This window comes from Anastrepha obliqua, chromosome 1 (assembly GCF_027943255.1).
Source record: "Anastrepha obliqua isolate idAnaObli1 chromosome 1, idAnaObli1_1.0, whole genome shotgun sequence".
NCBI lineage: Eukaryota > Metazoa > Arthropoda > Insecta > Diptera > Tephritidae > Anastrepha > Anastrepha obliqua.
This window is the reverse complement of record NC_072892.1, coordinates 39,574,385-39,590,565: the sequence shown is the minus strand read 5'-3', so window position 1 is coordinate 39,590,565 and position 16,181 is coordinate 39,574,385. Positions and strand designations below refer to the sequence as shown.

Genomic DNA, 16,181 nt, shown 5'->3' with positions numbered 1-16,181 from the left:
AAGACAAATGTAAAAAGGGGGTCACAAGGGCGGACATTCGGCAAAAAACTATATACAGTGTACTCTCTCATAATATGGACACCTCTCTTAAGCGGGCACCTCCCATAAGCGGACACGTTTTTCAGTCCCTTAGGTGTCCGCTTAAGAGATAGTACACTGTATATACAATATATATATATATATATTTTTTTTTTTTTAATTATCTTAAACCTAGGAGTGGACGGCGACCTTGTCTTCGGTACCGTTTAATGTATAGTACATCTATATATAATTTAAAATTAAGCTCTCTTGAGTTACCTAATAGGGAGTAAGTATAAATTCTGTATTCACAAAATAGGTGTGTACATTTAAAAATTGAAGCATTCCTAAGCAATTGTATTTTATGCAATACATTTAGTAATTTGTGGGGAATCTGTGCACAGCATTGCTGGACTCTAATGCAATATCTTAGCAATTAATGAGGCATGCATTAGTTTTTGTTTTTTATGAAACTATGGGAACAACAAAACCTTGATTTTTGATAATTTTTCTTTTTGTTGACGGTGCTATGCATTTTCTTCCATATAACGAATGCTCGAAAGTTTTTTTGAGTCGCTTTGAAATGGCACACTATTATGCCATTGCTCGTTTCTAAAAATTCTGACAAAACAGATTCAGGTTTTTATGCGACTTTTTTTATTTGTACTAAGTTTGAAACTTTTAGCTGTATGATTTTTGTTGTAGTCTTATCTATATATAGTTTTATTGAATAAATATTAGTCTAAACTTTGCAAAATCTCGCACTGTTATTATTGTGAATGCCTCCGTATGTGTACCAAAAAAACAAAAACTAATAAAATTTATATAAAATATTTGCATGCTAAAAATATACATTTATTTATACTTTCAGCTCCCTTCTCACCTCTGCTTGCTGCCCGAACTCGTCAACTCACCAATTTTCCAAATTTCTCTAATAAATTTGATCGCCCACCAGCCCGCGCTCACCCAGCCACACACACGCAACGAAAATGTCTGCGTCGCGCGCCAACACACCACCTTCCGAGTCGAATGAACCAACATCGCACAACAACAACAACAATAGCAGCAACAATGGTGACACAAATCATAACAACAACAACGCCAAACTGAAATCCACACAAAACAGTGGCGCCGGCAGTGTCGATAAACTTTCACCCGATCAAGATATATTCATAAATCCAGCCGATGGCTTACCCAGCCAACATCCCACATTGCCCGATGGCGAAGTGGATAGTGATAACGAACAAGAGCCAGTAGATCCGGATTCATTTGACGATTTGCCCACATCCATTATTGTGACGAACATACACTCCGAGGTTTTTACCAATCCAGCACTGAAACAAGAAATGGAGGAGCTTTTCCGTACCTTCTGCGATTCGGCGACCTTCCAATGGTTACGCAGCTTCCGACGTTTGCGCGTCAACTATGACAATGCCATAGCGGCAGCAAATGCGCGTATAAAATTGCATCAATATGAATTTAATAAGAAAACAGTGATAACCTGTTATTTTGCACAGCCAGTAACGCCAGTATCGAATAAAAATCTACAACCACCAGCGCCGGTTAAGCAATTCCTAATATCGCCACCCGCTTCACCGCCAGCGGGTTGGGAGCCGCGCGAAGAGAATGAACCGTTGGTAAATCATGATCTTCTAGCAGCATTGGCCAGTCTGACGCCTGGCGAGTCGCATGAACTGCATCCACAGAGCGAAGATCAGCCGGGTATTATTGTGCATACGGCAATGTTGCCGGAAGGTGCTGCTGCTGCAACCACACCAACACTGGCGGTCGGCCCAAAGCCAGCCATTGTACAGACCAAATGTCCGGAGCGTGCGTAAGAAGGGGCACTAACTAAAATGCCAGAATATGAGTATTGCAGAGGAGGATGTGCTGTGAGGGCAGACGAATTAGTTTTAAGTATAAAGGCAAGTGCCGAGCACTTGATATGCATACATACATAAATAGATGTATTGATTGAATATAAAACATAAAAGTAACTAAGTGCGTAGTTAATGCAAACAGAAATTTAGTACTGGAAATCAAATGACTATTATTGTAATTTTTTTAAATGAAGTTTGTAGCTGAAATCTTTTTCGAATTTGAAGTTGAACTTAATACTGAAATATTGGAACTCTACTCTGAGTATATTAAAGTGTAAACTAAAATGTATTCTATATACGTAAATATGTACACTGTGTGTGAACGCAATTGAATTTTAAGAGAAACTACCATCTACTTGTAAAATTCAATTTTTGAAAATATGAATATATTATATTTATTTTTTGAAGTGCTAGTGAAAGTTATTAGCACATTTTCCTCAAGCTTTTAAGCAATTCGTTGTTTTATTCATTTTATTAAATAATATTTGAAAAACAAAAATGTAAATGTTTTCTAGCTCTAAGCAATTATAATATTGGAAAGTAGCAAAATGCAATTTTGAATGCTCTTGATTGAGCTAAACAATTTGATTGAACAAATACACTGAAGAATTAAAGTATAAGAAAAAGTTAAGAATATAAATATGGTATGTACATGATTTTTTTTTAAGTAATTAATATTTTTGAGTTGTATTACTTTTTGTATCAATATTTTCAAATTCAAAAAATGCTTCTAGTTTGCAATGTTATGTTTATGTTACAAAACAGAAGGTAGTTTCATTACTAATATTTTTTTATTATAAACAAGGTACTTTGCACAGATAGCAGCAGTAGAGCAAAAACTTCAAGAGCAATGTATTTTAGTTTTGCTTTCGGTCACTAAAATGTAAAAATTTACAGGACGCGCCATCTTTTATGTCGGTATGAAAACATTGAATAACTTTGCAGAAAAAAAAAGAACTGATTTGTATAAGTGAGGTATTTTTATCTGGTTTGGTTATATAATATATATATAATTGGCGCGTACACCCTTTTTGGGTGTTTGGCCGAGCTTTTCCTCCTATTTGTGGTCTGCGTCTTGATGTTGTTCCACTAATGGAGGGACCTACAGTTTTAAGCCGATTCCGAACGGCAGATATTTTTATGAGGAGCTTTTTCATGGCAGAAATACACTCGGAGGTTTGCCATTGCCTGCCGACGGGCGACCGCTATTAGAAAAATGTTCTTCTTAATTTTGGTGTTTCACCGAGATTCGAACCTACGTTCTCTCTGTGAATTCCGAATGGTAGTCACGCACCAACCCATTCGGCTACGGCGGCCGCCTGCCGGTTTGGTTACTTACAATTTATTAAAACTATTTTTTGCATACATTATCAATCAAGTGTCCACCTTTATTAGCAATCACAAACTGCGATATTTTTTCTGCGTTTGTAAAGCGATCCATGGTTGAAATTGTACTGAATGGACGTATCGAAAACATGTATGTTGAAGTCGATCGGTTCGTAAATGACAAAGTTATTCAGCGTTTACATACCGACATAAAAGATGGCGCACCCTGTATAACCAAAGATTGAGAGTTTAAAGTAAATTAAACGAAATTTCACAATTTAAAAACCAAAAATATATAAAAAGATCAAATCAGTTGCTCACTGTACTATGTACTTGTTTAATGTACCTTGATTACGAAGCAGATTTTTGACATTTCTTACAGATGTAAACATAAAATATAGCGTTGCCACATAGGAATTTTTCGAAAGGAGATTATTTATGAATTTTTGGCAGATTTTTGACATTTCTCACAAAAGTAAATATGAAACACAGCGTTGCCACATTGGAAACATTTGAAAAGGGAGATTTTTTATAAAATATTTGGCAAATTTTTGACATATCTCACAGAAGTAAATATGAAGCACAGCGTTGCCACATTTGAAACATTTGAAAAGGGACATTTTTTATAAAATAATTGGCAGGTTTTTGACATTTCTCACAAAAGTAAATATGAGGCATAGCGTTGCCACATTGGTGTTACTTGAAAAGGGAGATTATTTATGAAATATTGGGTTTTAATTCAAGAATAAAATTTGTATACTCAAAAGGCAAATCAATGTGCTCAGTAAACAAGTTTTAGAGTTTTTCTCAAGCTCTTAGAAGGTCCTTTGAAGAATATTGATGTGTAGAGATGAGGGAATAAAATAAAGTCCATACTTTTATTTATTAAAAAGTTGAAGATGTTAATAAATAATGATTGTTTTACTAAGCCATTTTTTTATGAATCATTTATTTTTCTATGAAGCAACCGTATTTTAAAAAAGGGGCCCGACCCAAGACACAATGAACAGGTAGTAACAGTAAAATAAAAACAGCATTCGGGTTTTGCTTTTGAGCACTAGAATGTCAAAATCTATAAACAAAAATTGACAGTTTAGAGTAATTCAAACAAAATTTCACAATTTAACGACCAAATAAATTAAAAAAAAAATCAAATCAACTGAAAACTATTTTAGAATTTTTGTATCCAATTTTTTCTAGCAAATTTTGCGTGTAATTGGGAGCCGTATTGAGTAAATAGTCATCATATTGATACAAATTAAATTGGTTTCCTCTAAGAGCATACAAAGTAAAAGGGAAGCATATTTTTAATTTATCTTTTCAAATGTCTATAATTTTTTTGTTGCACGTTGGTTGGTTACAAATGTCAAAAAATGTTGCCACCTCTTTTCTAATTTTTTTTTTTTACCAAAACAAAAAAAAAATGATGCTTGAAGATTTGATGTGGTAGCAGGAAATGTCAGAAACTGCTACATTATCAGGCAGTCAATAAGGCGCCAGAGAAAATGACAATGAAACAACCTTCTTTCTTATATAAAATTAAGCGCAAAATTAATCATCCCATTTTATTTTTGAATAACGTTTTTTACTAAATAAAAGAAAAAATATTTTGAATGTTGAAAATTTTTATTTGGACCTTTACGCGCTTCATGACTTGCCTGTTTGTATGAAGTGTCAAATATGATTGACATGCGACGTCATTTCCAAAACGTATAAATCTTCCGATAGGGTGATTGATTTTGCACCACCTTGTACCTCAATTAAATTTTTTTTTGGTGTGTTTTCTTTTCAATTTTTATTTCGAATAAAAATTTTTCAGTTACATTTCATTGGTTTATATGGTTGGTAATAGAATAATATTCTTATAAAATTTACAAATATTACTACTTTAAATATCATGCAAGATGTTAATTTACAAACTATTTTTATATACCACTTTGACACTCAAAATCAATCAATCGACAGTTTTTCAATAATCGTACTGCACTTTGGGATGCAAAAAAACGACAACAACAAAAACGTATCACCAGCAGTTGTATGAAAAATTATGCAAAAAAATGCTAAAAAAAAGTTTATGTCAAACAAAAAAAGTATGAGTGAACTGTAAATATGCCTGTGTTTGTGTATTTACGTAAGGTAAATGAAACTTATTTTAAATATATAAAAAATGTAAAAAAATAAAAATCTATATATAAAAACTAATCGTTGTAAATACTTGAAATATATATTGAAATAATGAAATTGTGATTAAAATTTTTAGGTATATTTATAACATTTAATATGTTAAGCACTAAAATTGTTTCATAATATGAAGTAAAAGCGAAAAATGTTTGCATTCTGAGATCTAAGTTCAAAGAATTTTTGCAAAATGTTTTATTTTTATGCTAATCACTTATTTTTTAAAAATCCGTTAAATTATGTAGGATATTCAGTGCTTTTCTAGAGACTTCCAATAGTTCATACTAAGCAAGTACAATGGAGAGATTTTATTTGGCTACCATTATGTTTAGTGTCGGCATCATTTGTTGCACCAAAGTATAAACATTTTTTGAAATGAAAGTAATGATTATCGCACAGATTTGTCTTTTTCATACAAATATTATCCCGATAACCGGACACTCCAGTAACATTACGCGGAACCGTTTCGAATAATAAAAATACCTCATCAATATCAATGGACAAAATTGAAAAAAATTCTAAGCAATCAAGAAAAATAAAAGTCCAGAAACGAAATACTCTCTTTTTTTTGGATAATGCAGCACCTCATCGAAGCGTTTTTTTCCTCTTCATTTTCAAAGACTTACTGCCAACCACTTGATCAAGATATAATCCAATATTATACAATTTTGTATAGCTTACCTTTGCTGCTTAAATCTGCTACCTAAAATTGACAATGCAAGCTCAGCCTCAGTGTTATCAAAACTTATTGATGCACTTGGAGCTGTGTATTTCATCAAATTACCTTGGGATAAAGTAGAAGCCACAACAATTCAAAATGCTGCCGTGAAACAGAATTTGCTTGATGGCAGTCCTCCCGATTTTGATACTGAAGATGAAATTTCACTGGCCATCGTTGCTAAATTTCAGTAAGAACTCGATTTGGCGAATAGTTTTGACGGTTTTTTACGAATTCATCAAAATGTCTGCAGTGAAGGCAACAATATAAAAATTCAATTTGGAGAACAAGGGATTTTTATTACGGATATGAGTGATTAGAAGAAGAAACTAATGAGTCCCTAACATCGTACGGTGAGGCGTTAAAACTTGTTGAATCATTCACTGTCTTTAACGAGTCTCATCAAGCCTTTTATATAAGAGTTCACCGACGGACTGGCGCATGTCGAGGTTGTGCTTAATTAGCAGCATCTTTTGGAAGAACACTAGCCAGAGTTTTCGTCAGATCGGTCTATTTCTCTGTGATTGGCATTCGTTTGAATCGCGAAAGTCAAGTGATTTTTCATCACGACAATGTACCAGCTCACGCTTCAGCAGTTGTGGTCTCAAAATTAATGGAAATAGGGTTCCAACTCGTTTCACATCCACATTTTCTCTCCAGACTTGGACTAGTATTTGTTCTCCAACAAGGCTTTGTTGTAACTGCATAAAATACTCCCCAAAAATGTTTATCCCGAGGACTGGGAATAAAGAGAAATACATTTATTCTTAAATATTCGGTTTGTCCGAGTATCTATAGCAGATTTCATGAAGTTCTTACTATTACTGCGGCTAAATACGATGAAAAATGTTTATATACATAATAATATTGCCATGGAATTTTGTGGAGCTGATTGGTTAAAGCCTGGGAAACTATCAAATGGGTGTCATACCCCTTCAGTTTAGCAATTGTTCTTATCGTTTCTTTTGATTCCAATTCTATGAAGACACCAAAAAATGCGCTGATTCGTGGATAATTTCGAAAGATGAATTATGTTATTAATAGGTGCAAAAAGTGCTTTATTTTCTGCAGATTGTAAGAGAACTGAGAGATTGATTTGTTTCCTCCCATACTCGATAAACTTTGGAGTTCTCGTTGAGCGAATTTGCGAAGCCTGTCAAATTGTTAACTGTTTTATATTCCCCCTTTTGAGATCATTTTGCTCTTACTTTCCGGAAAATTTCTACAAATTGAAGGTGCAGACCTATAATTCGTAATAAACAGCGTCGTGTTATCGGTGAGCCTCATTTTCTTACAGTTTCTCGAACGAAACTCGGCTGGGAAATTTTCACACACAAACAACTAAAAAAAAAATATAAAAAAATTATAAAAACAAAAACAAACAACTAATTGTTCATAAAAGTACTTGAATTTTTAGAATACCAATGACCTTTTTTAGACTAGAAACTAGTCTCATCAGAAAAGAAGTAAATGTATGATTTTACATGCCTTCCAAAAATTGAGAAAATATGAAGGATTATAGAGTACCGGGTTTGGCAAACCGCAGCAAAATTGTGAGAGCAACTTCGGCTGCCACGTCACCCTGAAGTCGGCAATAGAATTCTGCCCGCTCATTTCACACGTAATCGCACACTCGCCCAATCGAAAGTCGTTGTTCAGGAGGCAAAGAAGTGAAATGAGTATAAATGAGAATATCACCAACCGCTTTAATGACTCCACTTACGTCAGCCAATCAACTGATTTCATTAAAATCGCTGAGAGCCAACGAATGATCTGATGTTGGTCCCACCCCTGCATTCTGTACATCGTGAGAAAATATAGTATAATATGATGCTGCAGTTGTCGCTCTATCGTCAGCGTATGAAGAGCGAGCTGCACACTTTTGAGATGAAATAAATGAGCGAAGTACTTAAGAACTTTTTGGAGTGTTACCTCTATAGAGCGGCAATCACCTTAACCTAACCTGAAGTATTAAACTTTACACTAATTGAAATAAAATTTTCGGAGCGGTCTCGACTTGGTACAATTTTAGATGAGGTGTGAGGGAGAGTTGGTGAAAGGTATCAATATAGCGGAATAGTGGAAATAGGTGGAAGGTGTCTAAAAATTAAAAGTTAGGTTAGGTTGATTTAGGAATGAAGAGTAATAGAAAGAAAAGTTGTAACCAAAACAAAAAATGTTATCGAAACTTTAAAACCAAATCAGCACCTGATTCTGTCGAATTCACTAAGAACTATGTAATGGTATGTACAAGATTCGTTGTATTCGCCGTGCATGTGAATGGCATATGGTTCCAATAAAATCGATATGGGGCAATCCACTTCATTTGTATCGAAAGCGAGTCATTTTTATGACAAAACAGGGTCGTGGATTTCGTTTATTCGACTCAGGTCCACTTCTCTAATTTAATAGGATAAAATTGATTTGTTCTTTAAAAAACTCTTCGTTTCATGGACTCTCTGTTGTAATCGAAAAATATTAGTCACTTTAATCTCGTATCGTTCCAGTGCTAATAGATAGTGACACTAAACTGGATAGTCTAAGAAAACACGCTGATTAAGTTTTAGTAATGAAACTTGTCTAATTTCAGAAAAGAGATTTGCCAGTAGTTTTATGAGGTACAACCGAACACGTTTGCGGCGAAATTTTTTCTATAGCTTTGTTGTTGCTTTCACATGCAGATATTTCGTCAAGCGAAAAGAGCCCAAACATAGCGAGCAGACAAGTGTCGAGTCGAAGACGGCTAATATGACTGACTGATGACAAAATGAAATCCAAATCCAGTCCAGAAGAATGTATATTTAACAAACTTGACATCAGACAAAAGCTTAACTGTCGCTTCTAAAAAACTACAGCGATACACTCACGCAGTTAAATGCTAGAAAGTGAAAGAAAAACTAAAATAAGTCTAAAGAGAACTCGATCAAGCGACCTAATGAAAATTACAAAAGAATAAATATTTAAACATAGTTAAACTGTTATTATGTTGTTGTTAAATTATAATTATATTACGTCGTACGTCATGTCAACAGACATTCAAGGCGAAGTCCAAAATAAACCAGACTGGCGTCCTAAAAATGTTTCTGATGAGTTAGTACGTTGGAAGTTACATCCCTAGCTGACTTCCAGGGAAAGCTTGGTGACATTTGGTTCAGTGGAAGCGAAGTTATTGCGCCTAAAGTGTCAGTATGTTTGTGTCATCGGTACAAAAATAAGTTTCGAACAAAGAGCTATTATCATGGTTTGGTTTAAAATCGGTAAAAAGTTTACCGAAACATTTGAATTGATAAAAAAAGTTTATGGCATTGATTGTCTATATCGTGCCAGAGTACATGAGTGGCTTACACATTTCAGAGATGGTTGTGAGGACATAAATGACAATGAACATATGGGCCGCCAAAAATCAGTAATCATCAAAAAGTCCATCGAAATTGTAAATTTATCAAAAACGAACCGAAATTATCGTTAAAATTTATGGAATCGGAGTTGAATATCTCCAACATTTCGATTTATCGCATTTTAACTGATCATTTGGGCTTACGAAAGGTCTGTGCACGTTTCTTTCCGCACAAGTTAACTGAGGAGCAAAAATTGTTCAGAATTCAACATTCGAAAGACCTCATTAAAGAGACGAGAAAAGACGAGAACTTCCTTTACAACATTGTAACTGTTGATGAAACGTGCCAAATGGAAAGCTCCAGACGAGCCACCACGCAAAAAATTGCGTTTGGAGAAGTCAAAGATCAAGTTGGTGCTCATTTGTGTTTACGATTTCAAGGGAATTGTTTACAAGGGGTTCGTCGGCACGTCAAACGTCAAACCGTCAATGCAATTTTCGATCTTGGTGTTATGAATACCTCGAAACAAGCGCTTATTGCATGATAATGCACCAACTCATCGATCTACTTTTGTGACTGATTTTTTGACTAGAAATCGCATTTTAACCATCAATCACTCACTGTATTCGCCTGATATGGCTCCCTGCGACTTTTATCTATTCGGAAAATTGCATTTGGCCATGGAAGGAAAACATTTTGAGTCCGTAGAGGCCATCCAATAGACTTGTACCGACATCCTGAACGACATTCCGGTGAATGACCTGAAACACTCTTTCGAAAAGCTTTTAGATCGCGCAAAGCAGTGGGGAATACCCCCACGAGGCCAGAGAGGAATATTTTGAAGAAATAAACTCGAAGTTATCAGAACAATGCTCCTGTCGTTTCTATTTTAGCTCAGTCCTGTTTATTTTGTACTCGTATGTATGTATAAAATAAATAGGGAAAATAAAAAAGATTATTTAAAGTTTCACGGCAATATCGGCAAATGTTCGTGCTACATTGCAAGCGTATTGGTTTTTTGCACAGAGTACGCATTAAGATGACTAAATGTATTTCTAATTTCTGCCAACTTGACATTAGTCCTCTTCCGAAGGATGTCCAGTGTATCATCACTTATAAGCGATTCGAATATATCTAATGCCGAAGTGGACTCAGAACTAAATTTTTGTTCGACATTTGGGATTCGAAAAATATTCTGAGCTGCGATTTTCACGTTTTGACGTGGGCCATCCTTAGCTCATTTTAAGTAATTTTTTCCGTAATATAATTGTCTTTTATTTCCACGTTTTTTGATTTTTTCATTATAAAACGACATATGAAAAACAATTTCCTCATCGTTATTGGCAGAAATCGACTATTTTGAAACTTTTTCGTCATGACTTTTTTCTATATATTTTGTATCTATAGTAAGTGTGATGTAGCACTACATTCGCCTTCATATGCTCCATTTAACCACGTTTCTATGGTTTCGATAAATTTTTCGTCGCTGGATATAGAGATCGATGCCTAGCGATTCATGTAAAAATTAGTTCAACGCATTAACTTCCTGTTGCTGCGGTAAACACTTGCGTGCAAAATGCCTGATCCCTTAAGACTGTCTAACTGAAAGCTAATGGGATTTTGAGTTGACTTTAAGGGAAAAAAGCGGTATTTACGTTTGATTTTGTTTGCGTGGTCTAACGAACCAACATCACCACTTAGGTGTTAAAAATGTTCGTTTTAGCGAAAAAGTCTCTTCTGAAACTAATTAAAATTTCAAAATTTTTACTAAAAAATTTAATTATCTAGAAAAAAAAAAAATTCTAATCTTCATTTTGAAACAATTTTTTTTATAGTAGAAAGAGATGTATCCATGTAATTGCTTCGAAATTCAAATGAAATACTAATCTCTGCTGCATACATTTCTCTTCATGGTGCAATTCTTTTGATTTTGTATCCCGTTTTATACATTTTTACGATAAGTCAATAGCGCCTTTCAGGTGATTTTTTCCTTTCTTACTTCTTACTTTAATAGTTTAAGCTGTATTTAGTTAGAATTTTCAATATTAAAATACGAAAATATATGCTAACCTTATACATAAAATAAGAAATTGAATTTAGAATGGTTGAACTTGCACAACAAAAAATAAAAGAAATTGAACAAGGAAACTACTAATTACAATAAAATAAAATAATAATGAAAACTTGTTATTTGTGTGTATGTACGTATGTTCAGTTATATGTGTATATATACATACATGCATGTGTCTATGTATGCACTGTTGTGTGTTTAACAGAAAATCGAAAGGCACTTGTGCATTCACATGTTGATGTAATTTATGTGCTGTGTCGTTAAATATAAATTGAAAACTGTAGCTGGACAGTGAGAAGTGTGAAACATAAATTAACGTGAAGATATCATACAGTAATCGTAAAACTTCAAATGCAAACTAAAAATAAAATTAGTAATTACTTATGTATATTTATAAATGTACTCACATTATCTATTGTTAAACTTAACGAAGAATGTTGAACTAAAAATTAAACAATAAAAAACCTAAGGAATGAACTCATTAAGGCAGTTGTATTATTGGCAACAAATCTGATACTGTTGAATTTTTTTTTTTTTTGCAAATGTCATGAATTGAATAATAAATAGTTAAAGCGAATGTACCTTAAATTCTATAAAAAAGAATAACAAACGGAATAGCTACAACCAAAAACATGTAAGAAATTTTATTTTTAGCCACTTTCAACCGAATGAAATGAAATTTATAGATGAATAGGCAGTTCAAGTTTGCTTGTAATGCGATATTTGAGTATTTTTCAACAGCAAAAAATGTATAAAATGAACTTTCTGAAATTAAATGATTTATGAAAAATTTATTAAAATAGTTACTCAAATATTTACTTGATCGAAAAGTTTCCGGAATATATTCAGAAAATTCAAAATACAAGTTTATTTCTCAAAAGATTTATTATTAGTATTATCGGCTTCAAAGTATCGCCCCGTCAACTGCAACGTACTTATGCCAGCGTTTGATCCCGCAGGGGTCGCCGCGTCACTGCTTATAGTCCGGGAGCCAGGGGTCATTTTGACCTCATCATTTCATGCCGACTGATTTTAATACTGAAGGCAGACGCCATCCAATGGATGACGAAACCAACCGTCAGTTGGTCCAGTAGCGGTAGGTACACGCGTGGGATATTGCAAAGCATGAATGTATCATTGCGTTCATACATCTCGGCGGCGCGCGGAATTTTCAATGATTCGGCTGACGGTCTTTCCACCGCTATAAACGCAGCTGACCATCATACTATATATTCATATATATTTTCATATGTGTCCAAAATTATGTAAAAAAAATTCAATCGGCATAAAGTAGTTTTACTTTTCAATTTTTTTTACAAGTTCACTTGTTCAGCTGACGTATTTTCCCCCCTCTACGGCGCAGCTGACTATTTTTTTTTTATTCTACTAAATGTCAACAACACGTGAAAACAGTTTCAGCCGGTATAAAATGAGTTGGTAGAAATAGGGGTATATACCCCGATAGAACTGAGCTAATTCTCTTTAAAAGAAAACAGAGACAGCCTACAGTCTCCCCGCTAATTTTCAAGAGTGTGGAGATTCCTTTGAAGGAGAATTTTAAATACTTACGACGCATATTAGACAGGAAAGTTAAGTGGAAACTTAATATTGGGAACAGTGCTCAAAAGGCCAATATAGCATTGCATACATGCAGAAAAGCGGTCGAGATCAAATGGGGATTAACACCTCGTATTACACATTGGCTTTACACTTCGGTAGTTCGACCTATTTTGCTATATGGAATACTTGTGTGGTGGCCAGTTATATGAAATTGCTGAGCAAGATGCAAAGAACTGCGTAGGACTACCCCAAATAAGGTGCTGGAGGTGTTAGTCAACTTGCCTGCTCTAAATCTGGTAGGAAAAAATGTGCGCCGCTTCAGCGCTTGGGGTTAATAGTATGGCGCTATGGAAGCCCCGGCGGTTCTTTCACGGTGCTATACTACATTCTATGAGTAGTTATGTATAATCAAGAAATCGAATACTCTTTCCCTAAACCCACCTGCGATACGCTCTTCAAGACTAACATCCCGCCAAGAAAAGAGAGGCAAATTCAAGTACGGAAAAAGAAGAGGGGAAATCAATTTTTACACAGCTAGAAAATAAAGTTGGCTATGGACTAATTAGGACTAGAATTACCTCTCCGATTTCTGCGCTATTGTAGCGTTTACCAGGCAGAAGTCTTAGCCATGAAGAAGGTAACTGTGTACATTAATACACACGCCGCGAGAAAAACTAGGATAAATATATTCTCGGATAGTCAGGCGGCCATCAAATCAATGGTGGCAGTTATACTAAGATCAAAGATTGCTCAGGAATGCCTGGCGACTTCAAATGATATTATCACCGTTCTCAAGGTCAGCCTCATATGGGTTATGGGACATAGAGATATTAAAAGAAATTGCAAGGCCGATGAGCTAACTAGAAAGGGCACCGCGGCTTGCAACTTGTAAATTAAGATTAAAAAAAAATATTCTCCAGGAGACCACTAGGTAATGGAGAGAAGAAAATACTTGTGTTACAAAAGGCTAGTTTGGCCGTAAAGAGATAAGAAAAGGTCACGAGAATCGCTCAACCTCTCTAGAAAGAACATTTCGAAGGTCGTGGCTTGTACCACCGGTCATTGGCTATTAAGTAGGTACTCTTTTAGGTTAGGAGTACTTTCTCATGAATACTGCAGATGTTATACAGATGAGGAAGAGGAACTCCTTTGCTAGGACTACAATATGAAAATATTCTTTTGGCCCTCTTTCGGTGTTAGGATAAAACCTATCCTACGCGTCTAAATGGTTCCATGATGAATAAACACTGAGGTTGCCATGTTCCACAGTAGTACCACAATGGACCTACATGGTCTAAGTGAGTTGACTATTCTAAACCGACTGCCACAAAAACTTAACCTAACCTAGCCATAATCCAGCTCTCGAAACAGTTCTGGAACTTTATTTTCGGTATAGCCATCATAGCCGTCTTCAATTCTTCATTACTTCCTTTCGGCTGCTAAAATGTGTTACGCGTGGTAAGTGAATTCGATGGTTGTTGGAGGGTACTTGTTTCGTTCTTGGTCAGAAATTCACGGATAATGATGGCACTGTGCGACGGTGCGTTCTCATGATGCATAATCCACGAGATGTTTTCTCACAAATACTTTGCTTTTGGCAAATTGATGTACGTAAATGTAGTTTCTGGCGGCCGCCATAGCCGAATGGGCTGGTGCGTGATTACCATTCGAAATTCACAGAGAGGTCGTTGGTTCGAATCTCGGTGAAAGCAAAATTAATAAAATCATTTTTCTAATAGCGGTCGCCCCTCGGCAGGCAATGGCGAACCTCCGAGTGTATTTCTGCCATGAAAAAGTTCCTCATAAAAATATCTGCCGTTCGGAGTCGGCTTGAAACTGTAGGTCCCTCCATTTGTGGAACAACATCAAGACGCACAACACAAATAGGAGGAGGAGCTCGGCCAAACACCTAAGCGAAGTGTACGCGCCAATTATTTATTTATTTTAAATGTAGTTTCTATTAACAGCCTGACCTTCTGGCACAAATTCGTGGTGTACAATACCGGTTTCTGTTTTGACCGAAAATTACGTGGTTTTTTTAATCTTGGGTCATTCGGAGCTGTCCACTCACTCACCTGTTGTTTGGATTTCCTCGTCTCCAGTAGGTCGGATTCAGTCTTGAAAATCATGCCTTTGCCGATATCAACACGATCCCGTTTTTGCATGAAATTCAGGTCCTTTGGGACCAACTTTGCAGCAACATGGCACAAACCGAAATCATTAACTAAAATTGATGTTTTCATCAGCTTTCCATGCCAACTGGCAGGCCGTTCGCCATCCTCGAAGCTGTCGCCTGTTTTCTTTAGAGTATCATTACCGAAACAGCTTCCCAGCATTTCTAAGGTTCTCGCAGCATTTAATCCATTTTTAACGCAAAATTTAACACAAACTCGTTGGAAATTCAAATCCATTTTCAAAACTCTAAAAAAATCGAAAAAACCTGCAGAGGTAGATTTACTCAAGACGACGTAACTCTTACAAATGCCAAACAATGATGATGAAATTTTGGTAGGAGTACTAATTACAGATGTCGTAACCTAGCAAAAAAAAACGGAACTCAAATCAGTTGACTTAGGACGTCACCTGGCGGTTGTTCAGGGTGTTTTTTGATCGGGGTGATTTGTTCTTTCCGTAGTGCGATTTCATTAATGTTACTGGCTTTGAGCCATTCAATCGTAACCGAGATGGCGTTTCCACTCCACACTCTGCACAAAACTGTAACTATCATATTTGCGGATGCGGATGGATTTGCTTGATTTCCAAACCCCAGCTATAGCAATTATATATGTTAAATGTTCATACAAAGGCGCATCAGCTAAGAGTCTGATCAAAAACCAGATTGCATGGGACTAAAGTAGTTACACTTGGTTAAAGACTGTAAAAACTCTACATTTAACTGCTTTCTCAAAAACTTTTCAGTCCATTTTTCCCTCGATGTAGTATAATTTGGAAATCTCAAATACCATCACTGATTGAGATCTTTGATATGCAACGCTCAATGCCACAAAATTTTATACGTTTTGCATTCAAGATAATTTTTGCTCATAATAAACCACTGTAACTCCTAAAGTTGTTGAATTTTAAAATTAATA

At 35.4% G+C, this 16,181-nt stretch overlaps 1 protein-coding gene across 1 annotated transcript in view; it reads left to right on the top strand.

Annotated features, from left to right (window-relative positions):
• Positions 1–5,957, top strand: part of LOC129240251 (protein sarah) — a 54,047-nt gene extending 48,090 nt beyond the window's left edge. The window contains exon 2 of the mRNA XM_054875937.1: positions 890–5,957. Coding sequence (XP_054731912.1) covers positions 1,008–1,856 — 849 coding nt within the window. The 5' untranslated portion in view covers positions 890–1,007 and the 3' untranslated portion in view covers positions 1,857–5,957. The remainder of the gene's footprint in view (positions 1–889) is intronic.
• Positions 5,958–16,181: the final 10,224 nt, after the last annotated feature.